Source organism: Rattus norvegicus, chromosome 10, assembly GCF_021556685.1.
Source record: "Rattus norvegicus strain SHRSP/BbbUtx chromosome 10, alternate assembly SHRSP_T2T, whole genome shotgun sequence".
Taxonomy (NCBI): Eukaryota; Metazoa; Chordata; class Mammalia; order Rodentia; family Muridae; genus Rattus; species Rattus norvegicus.
The window spans coordinates 43,646,443-43,669,301 of NC_141543.1; the positions used below are offsets into that span (position 1 = coordinate 43,646,443).

General features: G+C 44.9%; 2 protein-coding genes across 19 annotated transcripts in view; both read left to right on the plus strand.

Annotated features, from left to right (window-relative positions):
* Positions 1–3,380, plus strand: part of Septin8 (septin 8) — a 28,775-nt gene extending 25,395 nt beyond the window's left edge. For 9 of the 16 annotated variants that reach the window (XM_087571658.1, XM_087571659.1, XM_087571661.1 and 6 more), the window contains 1 exon segment: positions 2,097–3,380. In XM_087571658.1, coding sequence (XP_087427784.1) covers positions 2,097–2,262 — 166 coding nt within the window. In that variant the 3' untranslated portion in view covers positions 2,263–3,380. 16 annotated transcript variants of the gene reach the window in all.
* Positions 3,381–15,643: 12,263 nt separating this feature from the next.
* Positions 15,644–22,859, plus strand: part of Kif3a (kinesin family member 3a) — a 36,307-nt gene continuing 29,091 nt past the window's right edge. For 2 of the 3 annotated variants that reach the window (XM_087574678.1, XM_087574679.1), the window contains exons 1-2: positions 15,647–15,769; positions 18,896–19,169. In XM_087574678.1, the coding sequence (XP_087430804.1) occupies positions 15,764–15,769; positions 18,896–19,169 (280 nt within the window). In that variant the 5' untranslated portion in view covers positions 15,647–15,763. Of the gene's footprint in view, positions 15,770–18,895; positions 19,170–22,859 lie in introns of all 3 variants that reach the window. The other variant, NM_053377.1, reaches the window with a different exon arrangement.

The following is a 22,859-nucleotide window of genomic DNA, read 5'->3' on the forward strand; positions in this document are numbered from 1 at the left end:
CACGTCTATACACACACAAATAAATAAACAGGAGAGGGGAGCTCCCATAAGCAAAATCAAAGAAAATATAAAATGATACCCTGGCCTCACAATGTGGCCTGTCTGGTTCCTAACCACAGTGAGCATCTGGCAACAGACTATACCCAACCCCCTCATGGCTTAGCACATTCATAAAAGAACCGTTCGCAGTGACAGAGCTTCACGGACCAGCTCTAACTAGTCATTCAAGTCCCTAACTTGGAAACTGACACAGCTCCAGCTGGCATCTTGGACAGCTGGGCTCCACAGCTTTGAGAATGACAGTAGCATAGCTTCAGAGAGGCAGCTTCTTCCCTGCAAGTCTCCTCCTCCTCCTCCTGGCAGTATGACAGCCAGGGCAAGCTGGGCTCAACATACTCAGCCACCCCAGCCTTTATATCCCCTCCATACGTGTCACAGGAGCATCTTAGCATGAAGTCCTCTGGATGAGGCAACTGTGGGGCTTCAGAGTCCACAGGGCAAGTGTGCTACTCTCCGATCTGGGCCTTAGGAGATGGTGTAAGTAATCACCACACCGGGAGCCTCGGGTCCAGAGAGGCTCCGTCCTTTAGAGGATGCTGCCCCTACGTTTGGGACAAGTCTAAGACTGGAACAACCTGGCCAGGACTGGCAGGTAGAATAGCAAGAATTGGTCTGTGAGGGAGCCAGGTACCCTGGCCTTTAACCCCAGCTTTGGGCCTGCAGAAGCAGGTGAATCTGATAGTTCTGAGCCAGCCTTTCATAGTGACAGCCTGTCTAAAAAACAAAACAAAACAAAACAAAACAAAACAAAACAAAACAAAACAAAACAAAATGCCTGAGGACCAGTCCTGTGCTTTGGGCTGAGAAGGGTTCACTAGTTCTTACATAGCTCTGAGGGGGCAGAACCAGCCCTTGCTGAGGAAGGAAAGAGTAAGAATATAGCCTTCTCCCTGGCTTCCTGGCCTCCAGGGACAGAGAGGAAAGGCAGGGTCACAGCTTCAGGCCACCTTACCTCTGCTGGTCCTTATCTCTCCTAATTTTTTTTCTGAGGACTGAAGAACTTCCCCAGAGCTTCTTCTAGAACAGTGGTTCTCAACTTGTGGGTCACAACCCTTTGCAGGGACAGTCAACACAGCCTTTCACAGGGATTGCATATATGATGTCTTACTTATCAGATATTTACATTAGATTCATAACAGTAGTAGAATTATAGTTATGACATGACGTAGCAACAAAAAAAAGTTATGGTTTCTTTTTGAGGGGGGTGTCACCATACCATGAGGAACTGTAGTAAAGGGTCACAGCATTAGGAAGGCTGAGAACCACTGCTGTAGAGCCTTCTCCCAGTCTCATCATGAGACTCAGAAAGCCAAAGACTTTATCAGCATCCAAGCATGGTGGGTTCCAACAGGTCTTGTAGGCCTTGAGATGGTGGTGGCAGAGAAGCTGGCTGGCAGGCAAAGGCAAATTGGTGGTGCAGGAAGGTCACCAAAACTTCTCAAGTGTGCCCCCGTGTTGCTCAGCACCAACATGGGTCGACACAGAGCGGTAACCTTGAAACAGAGTCATCTCAGACACAGGAATGGGCAGCCAAGGGTCAGCACGATAACATGAGACGTTATGAGCTCGGTACAACTACCCTGCCTCATACCATTAACTCTTCCGACCTGGGAAACTCCACCTCCAACCTCAATAACTATCATCACTCTGCCATCTCATTCTAATCTGTCCTGAGGGCTGCTGACATGACATCCCCCGCTCTGTGTCTGTCACCATATACTCCTGTAGATGAAAAGTCTGTAATCTTTCATTTATTGTTACATTATTCATCATAATCCTCGGTATTAGGCTTCTGAGTCCTCTGCCCATTCCCGATCCTCTTGGCCAATGGACTGCCTGTATTCTTGTTCCTCACTGCCAAAAGCCTTCCCAATGAGTTCAGGGTCTGCCATCTTGGGGAGCACAGCATGGCCACATCCAGAAAGCGCTTGCCATAGCCATCATGCTCCAAGCATCTTCTGGAACTCATAAAGGAACAAGAAGGGTCCTGGGTCAGCTAGAAGGGCCAAGTTGATGTCTACCTGTGCTTTCTTTAGCAGATCAGATATAGGAGCACAGCAGTCGGGCATGAGCCTCTCCAGCTCTAAGGTGATGATGACCAAAGCAAATGTGGAACCCTTGAACTGCAGCAGCTGGTGGCCTGCCATCCAGTGCTGTAGCTGCCTGGTCAGGGACGCGACGTGGAGGGAAGGATTCCTCTGAGGCAACAGTTCCTCCACACGGGGGCCGGCTCCGGACCATCAGGGCGTGGAACTGGAGACCATGTTTTTTTAATGTTAGGACAGAGGCCCCTCCCCTAGTTTTCACATATCAACGACCAAAAGTGCAAACGGTTTCCGATTTCCATCAGGGAGCATCTGGTGTGGCCCAACCCTTTTCATTCCCAGACAGTCTGATTTGTGACATGGTACTCTGAGGCTAAAGTGTATAGATGGCCATGTTTGGATTCTGAGACATGCGAATCTACTGTTAAAGGGAGCAGAGGAGTTACGTGTAACCGCTTGACCTGAGAAGAAACCAGGAACTTTGTCAACAGCACCAGTTTTCCATAATGAAACTGCCCTTAGTGATTTAACCTTCATGCTTTGTAACAGACCAAAACGCCATGACATTTCCTCATTTGCATAATTTTGCCTTACTAACAAGCACATCCTGAAAGACGGCCCCTATTCCCCCAACTAAAACCAACCGATACCTGATATTTTTTAAGTGCCAGATCAGTGCGGTCTAACGCCTCAATAAGGATTGTGTGTAGGTGAATAAAGACAGCTGAGTGAATGTGTGTAAAGTATAGCAAAGGCAGACAGATATTTATATACGATATTCATAGAATGGAAAGTTAAATATTTTTGCAGTGTGTATCTAAGAGAGAAACTGACCATAATAGTGCCGTTCAAATGTCTTTGTCAAGTGAACTCTGTGTCCTTTAGACGTGAGAATTTGGTGGAAGGGTGTGGGGTATAAAGATAACATTTTTTTCCACTCTTCTGTATGTTGTGAGCCTTTGTGGATCACCTCGCCGTGGTGCATGTGCAAGGACGTGTTGCACGCCTGTGCCTTGCCTGTTCTGTGTTGTAAACAGCTGTTCCAAAGGCACAGACGAGTCTCAGGGAGACTCTATAAACTCATGCTCATTATAATCAAGAAATCCAGCGACGTTCCCACGTGGAGGTTCTAATGAAGTCTGTCCAGATTAGCCAACCCCATCCTCAGCAGCTCATTCGGGGTACAGCTAGAGCCACACGCTTTATGAGGTCTTTTACACGTGGAATTGACTGTAAAAAAATAAATAAATAAAGAGGCCAAAGCCTTCCACCATGCCACAGTAGCTTTTGTTTCCTTAGCCGTGGGGACCCGGGCATCCACAAACAGTAGACTTGTCTTCTAGCGGCCTACCACTGAAAAGACTTCTGGGAGAAAAACCAAGCCACATCTTCCTGTTTGGCAAGTCGCTAGGAAGTGGTAATGCTGTAATGTGCATCACATGAATCCCCTTTGCAAAAGGTTTGGAGACCCCGCTGCCCGCCAGCTCAGACTCCAAGGTGCTTCAGAGGTTGGTCTGGGTCATGTGTGTTCAGCTGCAAGAGGTCTCCCCAAGTTTCCTGGGAGCTGTGGGGTCTGCTCACCTCCTCCCAATTCCAGCATGGCTACTTGGAGAAAGAAGAAAGACGCCTTCCAACTTCCTAGATATGCATTTGACAAACTGCCTATGGCCTTCACAGCCCTGCAGTTTCATATCTTCCTTCAACCTTATTTTCCCTTTGTGTGTGTGTGTATGTGTGTGTGTGTGTATGTGTATGTGTGTATGTGTGTATGTGTATGTATGTGTGTATGTATGTGTGTATGTGGGTATGTGTATGTGTATGTGTATGTATGTATTATGTATGTGTATGTGTATATATATGTGTGTATGTAGTGTATATGTGTGTATTGTGTATGTGTGTATGTGTGTGTATTATGTATGTGTGTATGTGTATGTATATGTGTATGTATGTGTGTATGTGTATGTATGTGTATGTATGTATGTATGTGTGTATATATGTGTATGTATGTATATATGTGTATGTATGTGTGTATTCTGTATGTGTGTATGTGTATGTATGTGTGTATGTGTGTGTATTCTGTATGTGTGTATGTGTATGTATGTGTGTATTTTGTATGTGTGTATGTGTATGTATGTATATGTATGTGTGTATGTCTGTGTATATGTGTATGTATGTATATATGTGTGTGTATGTGTGTATGGTATGTGTATAAGTGTGTATGTGTATGTATGTGTGCATGTGTATATGTGTGTATGAGTATGTATGTGTGTATTTTGTATGTGTGTGTATGTGTACATACATGTGGAAGCCGGAGGATACCCTTGGACGTCATTCTTTTTTTTTTTTTTTTTTGGTTCTTTTTTTCGGAGCTGGGGACCGAACCCAGGGCCTTGCGCTTCCTAGGCAAGCGCTCTACCACTGAGCTAAATCCCCAACCCCGGACGTCATTCTTTAGGCATCAACCACCTTTTGTATTTTAAGACAGAGTCTTTTATCTCTTCTTGGCCTGGAACTTGCCAAGTAGTGAGGCTATCAATCCCTAGTGATTCCGCCACACCCACCTTTCTTTTAAAACATGGGTATGGAGAATCTACCTGGGGTCTTCACATCACAGCCAGCACTTTACCATCTGATCCTAAGCCCCACCCACTTCCTTCAGCCTTCATTGGAGATGGTTCCGCTCTGAGAAAACTCTGCTTCTGTCAGGTATGTTAGTTCCCAACACTGGGAAGGGGATGTAGGGGGATCAGAAGTTCAAGGCCAGCTCTGGCTATCTAGTGAATTTGAGTCTAGCCTGGCTATACAGGATTCTGTCTCTGAAAGTCAAAACCAAAACCAAACCAAAAGCAAAAGAACAACGCTTTATCCTCAGAAGCCTTTGCAAACTTCCAAATACCAAGTGCATTAATGACGTAGTCCTACATTTTTAGAGAAACAAATACTACCATAACCTCCAAAAGTATTTATTTTAAAGGTCGTTCATTTGAGGTTTTGTTTGTCAAAAACAAATTTTAGAGGGCGTAAAGTGTATCTTTAAAAAAGATTTTTTAAAATTGTGTGTGTGTGTGTGTGTGTGTGTGTGTGTGTGTGTGTGTGTGTGTGTGTGTGTGTGTGGTGGGGGGTTATGTGGGGGTTTGTGCAGATGAGGAAACCAGAGGAGGGTGACAGATTCCCTTTAACTGGAGTTAATATTTTTTTGTGAGCTACCATGTGGTCTCTGGGAAAGAAACCCAGGTCCTCTGCAAGAACAGAATGTGTTCTTAAGCACCGAGCCATCTCTCCAGCCTGCAAATTTTGTTTTAATAAACATTTGTATTGAAGACTTAGAACTGGACACACACGCCATATTTTCTTTCCTTGGAGACTTGGGAAGTGCCTTGGGAAGACACTGGAGAGATGGCTGTGGTGTCCCTACCCTCACAGTGGAAGGGGTCGGAGGACAGGGTAAAGGGCTGGGAAGCTGACTGAGAAACCATCTCCTGAAAGAAAGCCACAGTAAAACTCAGATGCCACTCTAACTTGCAGCTCATCCGGAGCTGCTGCCCCAGAGAAGGGTCTCAGTTCATGGACACAACCAAGTCAAGTTTCTGGGAGGAGATTTGAAGTCATTTGTCCCAGTGACTGTCACCATCCCACAGAGGCCTCCTTACCTTTACTGAAACTGTAGGAAAATGGGGAAAGGAAGATAGGCAGGTGACCAGTAAAGAACGCCTGGAGAGAGGCTTCAGCGGTAAAGAGAGCACATTGCTCTCATGGAGGATCAGAGTTCAGTGGTGGTGCTCATATGGGGTGGCTATACATTTACAGTTGCCTATAACTTTAAGCTCCTAGGGGATCCAACATCTCTAACCTTTACAGGCACCTACACTTACATGTACCAACTCACGCTCAGACACACAGCCACATAATTTAACACACACACACACACACACACACACACACACACACACACACACATCTCCAAAAGAAAAATGGAAGCTGTTCTTAGCTTTAGGAACCTGGAAAAGATTTCCCACAAGATGTGGCACATCTGGACTTGCTAGGAAAAGAACCAAAGAGGGGAGTTCCATGTTTTGAGGTAGTTTAGTCCAGCAGTGGCAGGGACCTCCTGATTAAGGTAACCAAAGGGGCTACAAGATCCTAAACCCGGATGCAATTAAGTGGCCCTTGGTGGTCTGTTTTAAGGCAGAAACGCCTGCTAGTTAGGTGAGGGAAACCACATCAGGCAGCACAGGGTCTGAGTACCGCAGAGGAGGTAACAGATTGTTGCCAAGCCACAGGTACACGTCTCTGCGTGGGACTCGAATCAAGAAGGCGAGCAGCCAGCACTACGGAAGCAGCCAGTGGAGACCCAGCCTAGGCCACTGGCGGTAGGAGCCTGGCCAAGGCTTTCAGAACCCGTGCTGTTCATCACAAGGCCACCAGAGAGAGAGCCAAGCCTATCCAAGACTCAGAGATGGCTCATATCTCTCACCTTAGGCACCAGCAGGGTGGAGTCTAGATCCAGGCTGGTTTCTCATAGCTGTGTGTTGTTGTGACCCTACAATTGGGGCACCTACGAGGACGGGGTGGGCTTGGTGGGCTTAATTGCCCCGCTGCTGGGTGGCTGCTTCTGAGCCCTCGCTGTGATAGTGGGTGGTAGGCACCTAGGATTGTGAAAGTCTAAACCCACTAGTAAGCGAGAGACTTCACCTCTTCCTATCTTTTACCCATGCTTCACATCTCTTCCCTACACAGACCTGTGCTGCAGGACCTGAGTCCGATCTGAAAGTTGATTCCCTCCATCAAATGCGCAGAGTACCCTGCCTAGTTACCACTGTGCAAATTCTGCCCCAATTGTTTGAATTCTGTCCCAATTGTTTGCCAGGTATAAAACTCCTGTTAGAGTCTGCTCTGGGTCGTCTCCCCTCGAAGTGGGATGACCCCAGCATGTCAGAACTAAACTCCTCTTGCTTTTGCATCCATCACAGCCTCCGTGAGTCTCATTCAAGAGGTCTTGGAAGAGGTCCAATTTGGATCTCACAAGGAAGTCCTGGGCTACACAAGACCCTGTTTCAAAGAAAAATTGGTCATCCCTCCCTCTAAGGGGAGGTCAGTCTTTTCTGTGTTTATCCATTTACAAAGTAGCTGTCTTAGTCAATGCTCTATTGCTAAGAAGGGACACCATGACCAGGGCAACTCTGATATAGGAAAATAGGAAAATAATTGAGGCTGGCTTACAGTTTCCAAGGTTTAGTCCATTATCATCATGGTGGGAAGCATGGAGTTACACAGACAGACACGGTGCTGGAGAAATAGTTGAGAATCCTACATCCAGATCAACAAGCATCAAGAAGAGAGAGACACTGGGCCTGGCTTGAGTATTTGAAACCTCAAAGCCCACCCCCTAGTGATACACTTCCTTCTGATAGTGCCACTCTCTGGTGACCAAGCATTCAAATCTATGAGCCTACAGGAACCATTCTTATTCAAACTACCACAGTAGCTTTGGGATGTTGAATAATAATGGAACGGGGTATTTGTAGGGAGCTGGTAATTTTTTTGAATGTTCTGATCTTCTCTACTTCCCAAGGGCTGGGTTAGCGACATTACCAGGAGATTGAACCCAGGGCCTCATGCATGCTGGGTGAGCTCTCTCCCAACTGAACTACAATACTCACCTTGGGTTGGCAATACTTTGGGTGGATTTTTTGGTTTTGTTTTGTTTTTCTTTTCTCCCTTTCCAGTCTTCATGACCACCAGGCATTCACATGGTGCTCATATATGCATATACAAGCAAACACAATATGTATAACATGAACCATGCTAAAAATATGGAAGCACTCATTCACAAAAGTCACCTATGATATGGTTCCACTTGCATGAAATGTCCAAAATATGCAAAGACACGGAGACATAAAATGACTGTCTAGGACTCAGGGCACTGGGACAATATGGGTCCTGAAGGAAATGGAATGAAATGTTGTGGGGTATTTACCAGAGAAGACTACTCGGACATGGGCGTGAGCCAATGGAAAATGTTATTAGCTGGCCACGTCCGGGATTGACACACTTCAATTAACAAGGACAGTTAGCCGGAAGCGCAGCTATGGAAGCTAAAAGCAAGGTTAGTGCACTTAGAGACTTTCTCAGAACTACAGAGTTTTGCTTTCATTTTTGGCAGATGATGCTCTGTCCGTGTGCTGAGTTTTACAGCCTGAATGGGGCTTCCATCATGGAGTCGGTTATGCTAAGGTCTGAGGGCCTACTAAATCTGGGGCCCTAATAATACTGTAAGAACAGAATATCTTTTTGGGGTGAAGGAAATATTGTGAGCTGACTGTGTTTATAGTCATAAAGTTCCACCCATGTTAGCTAAACCCAATGAATTGTGCAGCTTAGTAAAGTTTGTATGTAGGATGAGCAAGATGACTCAGTAGGTAGAGGCCAATCTGCTTTGCCTGGTGACCTGAATTTGATCTCCAGTCTCAGTGTGGTAGAAGAAGGGAATTAACTTCCCCAAGTGGTCCTCTAACCTCCCCGTGTACAAAGTAGTACTCCCAGCAAAATAAGTAAGTGAATGCCATTTTTAAAAGTCTGTATGTATACCACCAGATGAACTCTAGGGATATATAAGGTAGGGAGAAGAGATACGAAGAGCCAAGAGTGGGGAGCTTTCAATTAGGATGCTGTTAGGGCTCACTGAGATGTCTCCCAAACAAAGACTCTGAAGGAGAGGTGGGGGGTGAGTCAGGTGGACACCTCAGGGAGAGCTTGTTAGTGAGCCTGGGTTTGTATATGGGCTTCATTGTCGGTGTATACGACTTTGAAAAAGTTATATGATGGCCTCATCCCTCATTTTCTTTATTTATAAACCAAAAACAACAGTTACTACCTATTTCAAAAGGTTAATGTGTGGATCAAAGGACTTTTTAAACTTTTTTGAGACATGGTTTTTTTTACATAGCTCTGGCTATCTTGGAACTCACTATGTAGACCAGGCTGGCCTCAAACTCACAGAAACATGCCTTCCTCTGTCTCCCTAGAGACAGGATTAAAAAGTCTTGTACCATCTTGCTCAGATCCCAGATGATATTTTTTTTAATGTTTATTTTATACATGCGAGTACAAGGTCACTCTCTGTCTTCAGACACACCAGAAGAGGGCATCAGATCCCATTACAGATGGTTGAGAGCCATCATGTGGTTGCTGGGAATTGAACTCAGGACCTCTGGAAGAGCAGTCAGTGTTCTTAGCCACTGAGCCATCTCTCCAGTCCCGCCCCCAGGTGGTATTTCAAAATGTTTTTATTACATTTCTTCACTTATTTGTAAATGTGTGTATGTGCCCTCGTGAGTGCTAGCGTGGGCCACCATGTGCATCTGGAAGTCAGAGGAAAACTTTTGGGAGTCTGTTCTCTCCTCTGTATGGTCCCAGGGATCAAACTCAGATTGTCAGACTTGGGGTTAAGTGTCTTTATGTACTAACTAATCTTGTCCATCTAGATCAAATGATTTTTAAAAGAAAGTAAAGGTCAGAGAGAATGTTTAGCGGTTAAGAGCACTGGCTGTTCTTCCAGAAGACTTTGGTGTCTAACGCCCACATGGCAGGTGATAACTATCAGTTCCAGGGGATTCGATACCTTTTTCTGACCACCAAAGGCACATGCTGCACATACAAACATACATACAGGAAAAACACTCATACACATGAAATAAAATAAATGCCAAAAAAGCTACTTTCATAATCAAAAGGAAAAACAAAACAGCACAACATATCAAGGAAAATTCTGTTGGTTTTCTTGAGATGAGGGTCTCATTCTTTAGCCCTTGCCATCCTGGAATTCCTTCTGGACTCCAGGATCGTTCTTGAACACATAGACGGTCCTCTTGCTTCAGTCTCCTGAATACTGGGATTGCATGTACGAGCTAAAGTTCTTCAGTTGTGTTTGTTAGTGCCTATCTACAAGCACATAAGCCTTGCTTGCTAAGATGAAATCATATCTGGGATGTTGGAGGAAACAAGGAGGCCAACTGGGGCTGTCTCAGACAAACCCAGAGGGAGAACGGAGAGGCAGAGGGATGGCTGTGGCTTATACACTGCGAGGTGGCAGGGGGTTAGGGCAGGGAAAAGATCTGCTCCATGTTTTAACACCATCCCCATAGGTACAATGCTGAAAACACAGTCCTTTCTCCACACGCATGGGAGACTGGATCCAGGGTCCTCCTAGGCCCTAATCTGTGCCTGCCGAGTCTCTCCCCTGGAAGGCTGAGCCTTTTCAAAACCTACTTTAGTAAGGGTTCTTTAATGCTTTAACCTCCCTTCCAGCCCACCACCCACCAGAGGCAGCGGAAAGTATAACAGGAGAAAGGGAGATGTGGACCTGTCTAGAAATAGTTCTTTGGGGGCGATTGCGATCTTCATTGTGAGGATATCAGCAGTTCAGTTCACACGCATCAGCAGCATTAGCTCGACCCACTTCCAAACACCATTCACAAATCAGCCACCGCAGTTCGAGCCAGAAGAAACTGTGAGGCTCTCCAACTGGACTGAGTCTGCAAAAGCAGCAAGAGAAGCCACCAGACTTTCACAAGAAGTTCTGTGGTGCGTGTCTCTCTATGCACACTTTCTTTTTTTTTTTTTTTTTTTTTTAATCGGAGCTGAGGACCGAACCCAGGGCCTTGAGCTTGCTAGGCAAGCGCTCTACCACTGAGCTAAATCCCCAACCCCGCGTGTCTCTCTATGAAGTCACGACAAGTGATCATGAGTGAAGAAACCAAGGCAAACCAACGCTACAGTGTCATCAGTGAAGACCAGTGTCAGCAAAGCCCAGCGAAGACCAGCAAAGGGTGACAAGGCAAACCAATACCAGAGCATTGTCCACTGTCTGTTGGGTTCTAGTTAAACCCTTTCCAACCATCACGTGTTCGCTTGAGCATCAGCTCCAGTAAAACATCACATGCCTTTTCACCAGGCAGCTTCCAGAATATGTCTGTTGTCAGCAAAACGTCCTCTCATAAGATAGTTTCCGGAAAACATCCCGTGACACAACTGAGTCTCTAAAGAAACCAGAAATTTCCACTTCTTCCCCTGCTCCACTTTTTCTCCTGCTTCTCTTCCTCCTCGTTTTAAAAAAATTATTATTATTTTATATGTATAAGTGTTTTGTCTGCACGTGTGTCATGTGGATACCTGATACCTGGTGAAGCGAGCATTGCATCCCTTGGACCTGGAGTTACAGACAGTGCGTGTTGCCATGTGGGAATGGGGATTGAAGCCAGGAACTCTGGGAGAGCAGTCAGTGCTCTTACCCACTGAGTTGTCTGTCCAGCCCCTCATTGTGTTTTGTTTGTTTTGTTTTGCTTTTTGTTTTTGTTTCAGATGGGTCTTATTATACAGCTCTGACTTGGGACTCACTATGCACACCAGGCTTGAACTCACATATGTCTACCTGCCTCTGCATCTCCTGAGGGCTGGGTTTACCACACCTGGCTTCCTTTGCCTGCTGGATCTCAGATTGTCTCAGACATAGCATGTCACTGACGATGACCTTGAATTTCCGATTCTCCTGCCTCCGCTCATTTGTACCAGCTTGATGAGATGCTTAGAATGGAACCAAGGCATTCAGATTTGCTAGGCAAGGAATCAGCTAACCGAGGCACAGCTGTTACCCCGCAGGGATGTTGTTATGGAAACCAGCTCTGAGTATAGCAATGCCTGGGAGAGTGTACCACATTGGTGGTGACAGTGGTAAGAATCTGCTTTTACAGCCCCTTAAATGGTCTGTGTTGAAGGATTGGGATTGGGGTGGAAGAAAGAGACTGGGATTTGAGCGGAGCCCTTGTCGGAATTCTGCTTCTATTTTTTGAGTTGAGGAAGCCTGGGTGGAGCCTTTCTGTGTATACGTGACAGGGGCAGTGTGGAGGAAGGGAGGCTAAGAGGACTGGGGAATGGGATTTAAACTTTGACACAATAAACTTAAAATATCTGTTCCACATCCAAGTGGACTGAGGCTCAGGGGAGAGGTTGGGTAGAAGGAGGGTGGATCATTGGTTCTTCTGGGCCAGGTTCTGTGCGAGGCTGTGGTAAGACAGGTGAGACTCTGGGCTAATTCCAGAGGAGCGCTCTTTCTGTTGGTGGTAGAGGAAATACTAACGAGCATGGCTGTTCTGAAAGGTCTTCTGCTCCCCATGTGGGACATGATATATGATGACCATTTTTCTTTTATTTTTACTTTTGTATAGTAGTAATAGTTTGATTTTTTTTATTTATTTATTTATTTATTTATTTATTTATTTATTTTTTTTTTTTCGGAGCTGGGGACTGAACCCAGGGCCTTGCGCTTCCTAGGCAAGCGCTCTACCACTGAGCTAAATCCCCAACCCCTTTTTTAAATTTTTTTACACAACTAAAAACCTTTACATTAGTAGAAGGTATTTGAATGTAAAGCCATACACTCAAAATGGAATAATTTCATTCTCTTTTTTTTTTTTTCTTTTTTTCGGAGCTGGGGACCGAACCCAGAGCCTTGCGCTCGCTAGGCAAGCGCTCTACCGCTGAGCTAAATCCCCAACATAATTTCATTCTCTTAGCAAACATCTTAATACTATTCCAGAGATGTAACACAAGAAGAAAAAGCATCTCAAATGTCTAGCCTTGTGGTAGCCTATCTTCATGTAGGATAGTATGATGTAATATAACGTGCATTCGAATGCAGGATTATACAAGGTAAAATAGGCAAAGCTAGGAACCTGGATTCTGCAGGCAGAAATTCTTTGCAACCTACTTTTAATAAGGGTTCAACTTCCCTAGCCCAGCAGAGGGACTGTAAGAGAAAAGTTATTAGGGTATGGGGGAAGTGGACCTGTTCAGCAGTAGTTCTCTGGGGGACAGCTTGATCTTCTTGGGCAGCAGTTCAGTCCTGTAGCAAACACCAAATATGATTCAGCAGCTACAGGTCAGTCCTCTGGGCAGTCAGACTCCAGGCACAAACCTGCAGCTACAGTCCAGTCCTTTCAGCAAGCAGACACCAGGCACAAACCAGCAACTGCATTTCAATCCTAAAGAAGCCACCAGGGTCACCAAACTGGCCTGAGGTGAGGTCGAGGAAGCAGCAAGCTGCCACGGGAACCTCAGGAGCAGTTCTTTGTCAAGTTTCCCTCTGTGTTGGAGTTATCACAAGTTGAGCTCAACAACGCTGTGTAGGGCAAAACGATACATGCATGTTGTTAGTGAAGAATAGTGAGGCAGAGCAAACCAAATTAAGGCTCAGTGCTGGTCTCCCACTGTCTGTGGGGTCATGTTTATACTCCTTCATCACGGGTCCTGTCATGTGTTTGCTAGATCAAAACATCCTTTCACCTGTGTCTGCTTCAGGAAAACATTCTTTCATGAGCTTGCTTTAGCAAGACATCCTTTTACTTCATGCCCCAGCAAAACATCGTTGGACATAACTTTCCAAAGAAACCAGTAGTTTCCACTTCAAGATTCATTTAGAATAAAGGCATCTTTAAAAAAAAAACAAAAAAAAACTTCAGTGTCCAGCAAGATAGCTCAGTGGGTAGAGAGCTTGCCACTAAGCCTCACTACCTTAGCTCCATCGGTGAGATCCACATAGGGAAAGAAGAGACCAACTCCTGAAAGGTGTTCTCTGACCTCCACACATAAGAGTCGTGGCATATGAGTATTGGAGCATACAGTTACATAAATAAGTATAAAACTTTAATAAGAGGACAGGGGATTATTGTTTATTAGCAATAGCCGTGCTATGTGGTCTGGATCATAAGAGATGGGTATTTTACCTTCTACTCAGCGTCTTTGAGAAATAATACAGAACATTTTACTAATATCCAAGACCAACTGTGTGGTGCATTGAAGAGGAACTTTTTTTAAAAAGACTTTTTAAAAATTAAGTAGGGTTGGGGATTTAGCTCAGTGGTAGAGCGCTTGCCTAGCAAGCCCAAGGCCCTGGGTTCGGTCCTCAGCTCCAAAAAAAAAAAAAAAAAAAAAAAAAAAAAAAATTAAGTATATGTGTGCCCCTGTGAGTGAGTATATGCATGTGAGTACAGTTCCCACAGAGACCAGAAGAGGGCTTATGATTCCCCCAGAGCTGGAGTTGTGAATGCTTGACCTGCTGTTGGGGCCCTAACTCCGGGCCCTCTGCAAGAGCAGTATGTACTCTTAACCGCTGAGCCATTTCTTCAGCCCCAAGGCGAACATTTTAAATATTAACACAAAACACACCTTATAATTATTTGCAACTTAAATTCTCCTATATCTTCTGGGAGTGATGAAGATGCCTTTAATGCCAGCTCTGGTGAGTCAAAAGATCTCTGTGAGTTCAAGATCAGCCTGGTTCATCCAGTGAGACACTCCCCCAACCCCAAGTCAAACCAAATCCAAAACAAACTCTCCTTTAATTGAGAAATCCAAACCAGTTCTGCTGAGCAAATGGCTATCTAGATGGAGCTTCTGCTTTGAGCTAGTTTCTGGACTGGGCATTGTTAGGTCTCAAACTCCCAACAAGTGACTGAATTGTCTACAACAAGCAGAGCTGGCTGCCAGGTTCTCCCAGCGAGCTGGCTGCCAGGTTCTCCCAGCATCCCTCAGCCCCTTCCTGTTACAGGGTTTGACTGGCATATTCCACCCCATGAACCCTCCAGCCCAGGTGCTGGGCTGCCCTTCTGGGGTTCTTCCCTATATAATCCAGCCATTTTTACTATGGTATTTTTTTACTTTTTTTTTTTTACCCTTTAGCTTCCTGGCCTGTAGGTATCCTCTCTCTCCTCTCTCCCCCCAGACACTCTCCTCATAAGGCTGGCTCAGGGTCCTCTTCACTCTGAACCCTCTCAGATGCCTTTGTCTCTTCCTCTAGCTATGCTCTCCCTTTTATGTACAATAGACTTTCTTCTTCTCTATACCTTGGAGCAATCTCCCCCCCCCTCTTTCTCCTTTTTTTTTTTTTAATTCAGATACCTCAGGCCAGAAATAAATCTATGTTCTTCAAAGAGCTCAGTTTTAAACAAGAACATGATCATTGCCCAGCACTCCTGAGGCCTGAGGTACAATCCATCCCCCCATTACCCCCCGCCCCACCAAAACAAAAGCCCTCTCCTGTCTAATGGAGCGCTCAGTTTAATGGTTGAAGTTTGCACAGATGCATACACACAAAGTTCATGTATCACAACTTTTTATTCAAAGTCTCACACTGTTGGTGCAGGCAGATAGTAGAGATAAACAGAACCCAGTCTCTGATAGTCCTCATAAAATAAGAATTCCTCAGAATCTGGTGCGCTATTGTCCACTGCCGTTTATAATATTTGGGACGTTGCCAGCGCCAGGAGCTCCTGGTAATCTGAGCGGGTCAGATGTCCCAGTGGCCTCAACATGAACCAGCTTTACTGAGCAGAGGAATGGCAGCACCCCGTAGGCGTTGCCCCAGTCTGGCGTCCATGGAGATGGACGCGGAAACCCCTTGCGCAAGCGTACTTTGAGAAGTCGAGGGCACCCTACTTTGGGCGGGGCGAGCTCAGAGTGCGCCTGCGCACTGCGGTTTGTGAGCCGTAGTCTCCAGAGCGCTAAGGTGTTTCGGTCGCTTGCGGCCAGCCTCGCCTCCAAACCCGGTGTTGTTGGACTGCATCCGGAGCGGGGACATTGGCGGACCACCAGACGCGGCCACCATGCCGGTGAGGATGGGCAGTCGGCCACAGGGCCTCCGGCTCCGTGTGGCGGCCCTGCTCGGGGGCGCGGCCGTTGCCATAGAAGCGCAAGGCGGGCGGGCGGGGCAGGGCGGTCCGGCCGCCAGGCCTTGGAGGGGAAGGGCGGTGGTGGGGCGGTAGGGCTCGGGTCCAGGGCGCATCTTGGGGGCGGCCCGGGACCCGCCCTGTCTACCCGGAACGCGCTGCATCCCGCCAGGCCTGCGCAGCCGGACAGAAAAAGCACCTCGCGGCCAGCAGGGACTTGGTGGCTGCGCGCGGCCACCAGGGTCCTGCGGATGCTCGCGACCCCAGAGTCCACGCTCTGGCCCCCTACTTCCCCGGGTATAAACTGTTATTCCGAGCGGACACCTTAGCTTATGATACAGAATGTAACCCGTAGGTGTCTTTGTGCGAATAAGCGGTGGCGATTTGGTTACCTCCTAGGATTTCACGGATTGTTATCGTGCCATAATAAGGGGGTGGTTGTAAATCCCATTGGAGAAGACTTGAGCCATGGTAGGTTATTTATTGGTTATGGGGCCTCCGACGGTTATTTACATTGTCTGGGCCCTTAATTCCTACACAATTAAACTTTCCTTCTTGGGCTTTTTATCAAGGCAAAATAAATTAATGTATAGGACACTTGAAGGACAGGTCTTGACATTTAGCACAAAATGCTCAATGTCTGTTTATATGTGTTGCTTTCAGGGTATTCATTCAATAAATATTAGACACTAACTGCATATTTGTTAGCTATGCAGGTGGTAAGGTTGGTTGAGCAAAACTTGCCAGATATTAATTTAATTTTTATTTTATGTATATATTTTTTCTTTTTTTCGGAGCTGGGGACCGAACCCAGGGCCTTGCGCTTGCTAGGCAAGCGCTCTACCACTGAGCTAAATTCCCAACCCCATTATGTATATATATATTTTTTTTTCCTTTTCTTTTTTTTCAGAGCTGGGGACCGAACCCAGGGCCTTGCGCTTGCTGAGCTAAATCCCCAACCCCCATTATGTATATTTTTAATGTGTATTTTTAATGTGTTTGTCTGCATGTATGTATGTGCACCACGTGCCAGGGGAAGGAAGAAGAGGGCATGGGACTATTTGAAACTTTACTTAAAAGCAGTGGTAAGCTGTCGTGTGGGTGCTGGAAACCCAGCGTGGGCCACGGACCCATCTCTCCAGCCTCGGGTGCCAAGGTTTTGACTTTGGAGAAGAGAAGCTTGCCTTTTGAGGCTGAGGTGAAAACTGTATACCAAACAGAGAAAAGTCAGCCTTACTGGATGAAGCAGTTAAGCTACATATGGTAGAAATAGGCTCTGGTGAATTGGAAAATGTTTCCATTAAGGAAGGCTAGCCTACACATACCAGAACTACTTTTGTTTTCAAAAGACTTAAATAGCTCTATTTGTGAAATTTCTCAATTTTAGCAGCTGATTAAAATATTTAAAACTACCACAAGCCACCTGGCCAACATTTTGAAATGTTGACAGGGGAGGAAAAGGATTTAGAGTTTAAGGCTGGGCCGGGCAGTGGTGGCACCTTTAAACCCAGCTCTCTGGAGGCAGATGCTGACAGATCTTTGTGAGTCTGAGGCTAGCATGGTCTCTGGAGTCAGTTCCAGGAGAGCCAAGGCTACACATAGAAATCCTGTTTCAAGTTCAAAGCTGTTCTTGGCTTCATAATGAATTCTAGGCTGACCTGTGCTTCACTGAGACCCAGTACCAGTACAAAACAAAATACTTTGAGGCAAACAAGAGAATTTTATGGGCTGAATTCAGACCCTTGACTCCTTATTTGGGTCTCAGATGAAGACAGAATGACAGACATCAGTCAAGGAGCAAACCAGAGTAAAACTGTAGCCTTTAGAAGCCCAGTATGCTCTCTCTCAGAGTCTATTAAGTGAAAAAGCGTTTGACCTAGTCAGAGAAGTGTTCCCATAGGAAGTGGCTGCTGAGCTGAAAACTGGAGGATAAATAGATGTTATCTAAGTGAAGAAGGGCATAAGGAATGTTCTAGGCAGAAGGACTCCAGGAAAACCAGCAGTGAAGAAAAGATCACGGAACTCTGCTGAGAGGAGGACGAGTGCTTGGGGAAGCTTTTCTGTACCGCCTTAACATTTTTTGGCTTGTCATCTGGGGAGATTTTTACATTGGAGAATAATGAGATTTGATTTCTGTTTACACCATGATGTAAGAGGGCAGACCGAGGGGCAATTCAATTAGATTCAGGAGCATACACAACCAGGAGCCTAATGTAGGGCCCAGGCGATGTTACCTAGCTGAGGGGTGATGAAGGCCAAACTGGAGAGAAGCATATTAGTAGTAGAATTGGACTTCGTTTCTTTGTCATGTAAAATTTTGAAAATCAAAGGTTTATATAAACATTCAGAAGACATTTTTCTCTGTATGTCATTGGCCTTCTCTGTCCTTAACTTGTGTAGTGAGGTAAGCTATGTGTGGAAGTTATCACACAGTAAAAATTTTACAAATGCATTCTAGATGAAACTAGGTGTCATGGGAGAGCAAAGGACCTCGGACCTTGCTGGTTTGTTTTGAGGCAGGGTCTCTCTATTCTATAGACTGTTCACAAACCCACAGAGATCCACTTGCCTCTGCCTCCTGGAGTTCTGGGATCAAAGATGTGTGCCACAGCGCTGGGCTTGACCTCATAATTCTTAATAAAGCTTGACAACAACCACGTTCACATGTTCTTTTTTTTTTTTTTTTGCAAATTCAGATGTTGTGGACCGTTGAGCTAATGTCTTGTATACTAGTTCATTTTCTGCATTTAAAGTATTAAGTATTTGCTGGGGCTGGAGAGATGGCTCAGTGGTTAAGAGCACTGATTGCTCTTCAAAGGTCCTGAGTTCAATTCCCAGCAACCACATGGTGGCTCATGGCCATCTGTAATCGGATCTAATACCCTCTTCTGGTGTGCCTGAAGACAGCAACTGTGTACTCATACATAAAATAAATAAAAAATCATTAAAAAATTAATTAATTAAGTCTTAGCATATTCAGGGTGCTGAGTTGAAAAAGTAGTCTTTTCCAACTATATGTAGGGCAAAATGAACACTCTTTTCATTCTTTGCAAATACTATCTCCACCAGATCAATAAATCAGAGAAGCCAGAAAGCTGCGACAACGTGAAGGTAGTTGTCAGGTGCCGACCTCTCAACGAGAGAGAGAAATCAATGTGCTACAGACAGGCCGTCAGCGTGGATGAAATGCGGGGGACTATCACCGTCCATAAGACCGACTCTTCCAACGAACCTCCGAAGACATTTACTTTCGATACTGTTTTTGGACCAGAGAGTAAACAACTTGATGTATATAACTTGACTGCAAGACCAATTATTGATTCTGTCCTGGAAGGCTACAATGGTAAGTGCCTATGCAGCTTGCTTTAAACACACACACACACACACACACACACACACACACACACACACAATCACACACGCGATTTTATTGTTGTATGCTGAATGCCCAGTAAAAGAGGCAGTTTCTGCATCTCGACTGTAGCCTGACGAGTTATGGTCTAGAATGCCAGTGTCATCCTCCAGCGTCCCTTTTGCCCCTTTTGCAGCCTCTCAACCTGCATCCATTGACCCGCCATCACAGCACAATAGTTTTGTCCTTCTGAAAATTCATTTAAATGACATCATAAAATGCCATCTTGTTATCATTAAAGATTTACCTTTATTTTATGCATTGGAGTGTATCGCCTTCGTGTAGGTCTGTGTTTGCTCCACATGCTTATAGTGCTCGAGGACGTCTGAAGATGATCCTGGTCTGGATTTGCAGGGTTTTGAGCCACCGTGAAGGTGCTGAGAATCCAACCTGGGGCCTCAGGAGAGCAGCCAGTGCTCTTTACTCCTGAGCCACCTCTCCAGCCCATAAAACGCTACCTTAAAAAGCGGTTTTCTGGGGTTGGGGATTTAGCTCAGTGGTAGAGCGCTTGAGGCCCTGGTTTCGGTCCCCAGCTCCAAAAAAAAAAAAAAAAAAAAGCAGTTTTCTTTCTCTTTGTGTAATGTTTTCTAAGGTCATCAGTAACTTTGTGACTTAAGAAAAAAAAGATTTATTTGTTCTTATTTATATGCATGAGTGAGTGTTTGCCTGTAAGTATGTGGACCATGTACATCCCTGGTGCCCTCAGAGGCCACAAGGGGGCTTTGGATTTGTGTGAGCCACCATGTAGGTTTGTCCTAGGAACTGTATCTAGGTCCTCTGGAAGAGCTTAAAGGCTTTTAATTGCCAATCCATCTCTTCAGCCCCTTTCTATTTTATTGTATTGTATTTTATTTTGGATGGCTGGTTTAGTTTTGGTTTTTTAAGATGGTTTCTCCCTATAGCTCTGGCTGTCTTCTGTAGATCAGGCTGACATCAAGAGGTCTTCCTATCTTCCTTCCTCTGCCTCCCTAGTGCAGGGAGGGATTAAAGGCTTGTGCCACCACACCTAGTATAGTGTGTGTGTGTGTGTGTGTCTTTGTGTCTGTGTGTCTGTGTGTCTGTTTTACTGCTGAATTGTGTTGCTTTATTGAGACAGGGTCTCGTATATTCCAGGTTGACCTTAATCCTGTTAGTAGTTGAGCCCAGCCTTGAACTCTTGAACTTCTTCCTGCTTTTCCAGCCTCCACTTCTGAATTGAATTCCATTGTATGTATGTAACATACTGTCCATTTACTGGTTGATTGACGTCTAGGGTTTTTGTTAGATAGACAGTGCTGCTGTATGCCTTTGTAAAGATGTAAAGTTTGTCTTGGATAGCTGCCTAGAAATTGGATTGTCAAATGGGGTGTGTGTGTGTGTGTGTGTGTGTGTGTGTGTGTGTGTGTGTGTGTGTTTGTCTCCAGTTGCTCCAGCAATTTTGGATCTCAGCACTTGGGAGCAGAGGCAGGCAGATCTCTGAGTATGAGGCCAGCCTGGTCGGCAAATCGAGTTCTAAGAGAGCCGTGGAGAAGAGCCTTGTCAGGGGGTGGGGGAGAAAAAGAAAAAATCCACAGAATAACAAGTTCCTTCTTTTGATATTGAAATGGTTTTTGTGGGGTGGGGGTTGTCAAAAATCAGTTGACCTAAATGTGTGCCCTTGCTGACTTTTGGACCATGTGTTCTATTCCATGCCTAGTCCACCCTGATAGTGTACCTGTGAGGTGCTGTTGAACTTAGGTAGTGTCAATGAGATAACACCCATTCTCCAACTTGGCTGGCTTTTTTGCCTGTCTGTTTCCATGGTTGGTTTTGCCCTTGGTATTTTCCTATAGATTTTATAACCACCTTAGCAGTTTCCTTAAAATATCTTTTGGGATATTGATCACAATTGTGTTTAAATCCTCTATTGGCAGTGTTAAGTCTTCTGTCTCACTAAGATAACAATGTTTTGCTCACTTAAACTCTCTCACTTCTTTAGTACTTTTTATATTATTCCTAAGAACTTAAAAAATTACCTGTATGAGGTCATGTGTGCCACAGCATTCATATAGCAGTCAGAAGACAACTTGGGGGAGTCATTTCTTGCCTTCCACCATAGAGATTCCTGGAATCAAACTCAGGTATCAGGTTTGGTAGCAAGTGTCTTGCCTACTTTGTCATCTTTCTTACTGACTTTGCAGCATTCTGTTGTGAGTAGAATTATTTGCATAAGTTCATGCTGGAATTACGTATTGTTATTAGTATGCAGAAATACGTCTGATTTTTAACTAATTTTTATTAAGATAAATTTTAAGTGACGTAAATCCACTCATCATTCACAGTATAGGATTAATATGTTTTCAGTGGATCACAGTGTGCAAACTGTCACCACCCGCTGTTGTCAGACTGTTTCCAGCAACCCAAGAGGGAACAGATCTCAGTTTCAGCCACCTCAGTCCGCTCAACACCACTGCTCTGTTGGAGTTTCCTGCTCTGCCATTTCATAAAAGAGGCTCACCGTGGGCATAGTCTTTTCCCTGGCTTCTTTCATTAAGCACAGTGTTATCTGTGCTCATTCTTATGGTAGAGTGTATCAGTATCCATTCATTCACGCTATCACCAAATAGTATCCCCTTGTATAGATACTTTTTGTTTGTACATCCATCCATTGAGTATTTGGGCTGTTGTCACTTTGTAGCTAGCTGTTAGGAATAATGTTCTTTAGCATATTCTTGTGCAAGCTTTTAACTTTCCTGAACACCTAGGAGTGGAGTTGCTGAGTCATGGGGTTACTTTCTTTGACCTTTTGAAGAACTACCAAAGGGTATTTCACAGTGACATCATCATTTCACATTCCTGGCAGCAATGCGAGCGGTCCAGTTTCCAGCATCTGTTATTGTCATCTTGGTAGCATCATCATAATGGCACAAAGTGCTGTCTCACATTGACCTTGTATTCTGCAACCTTGCTAAACTTAATAATTCTTGTTACACTTTAGTGTTTTCCCCTGGGTTAGGGGGTGGAGATCAAAATCTAGACCTTTACACTTTTAAAAAAATCGTCTAGGATTTTCTATATGTACAAATAATTATATTGTCTGCCGGTAAAGACAGTTTTTACTTTTCTTTGCAGTCTTTTGCCTTTAATTTGCTTTTGTTACCTGAAACTCTGGGCAGAAATATCAATAAATGTAGAGCACAGTCGGAGAGAGTGGACATCGTTGTCCTGCTCCTGAGCTGACTGGTGACCCTCATGTTAACTGTAGGTTTTCCACAGACCTGTCAGCCAGACTGAGGAGCGCCTCTCCTCTGGTTCAGTTTGTTCACAGGTGTTTGGTTTGCTTATCTGTCTGTCTGTCTTTTCTTTCTTGCAGGGATGTAATATCACACGTTTTCAAATGTAGTTCTTTCGAAGTTTGTCATTAGGTTTTTATAAGTGAAACTAGCTTTGTCACTTAGACGTGAATTATTGTTCTTTCCAAATCTTGTTGCGATTTGCCAAAGTTTTTTTTTTGTTTTTTTGTTTTTTTGTTTTTTTGTTTTTTTGGTTTTTTTTGGTTCTTTTTTCCGGAGCTGGGGACCGAACCCAGGGCCTTGCGCTTCCTAGGCAAGCGCTCTACCACTGAGCTAAATCCCCAACCCCTAAAGGTTTCTTTTTTTTTTT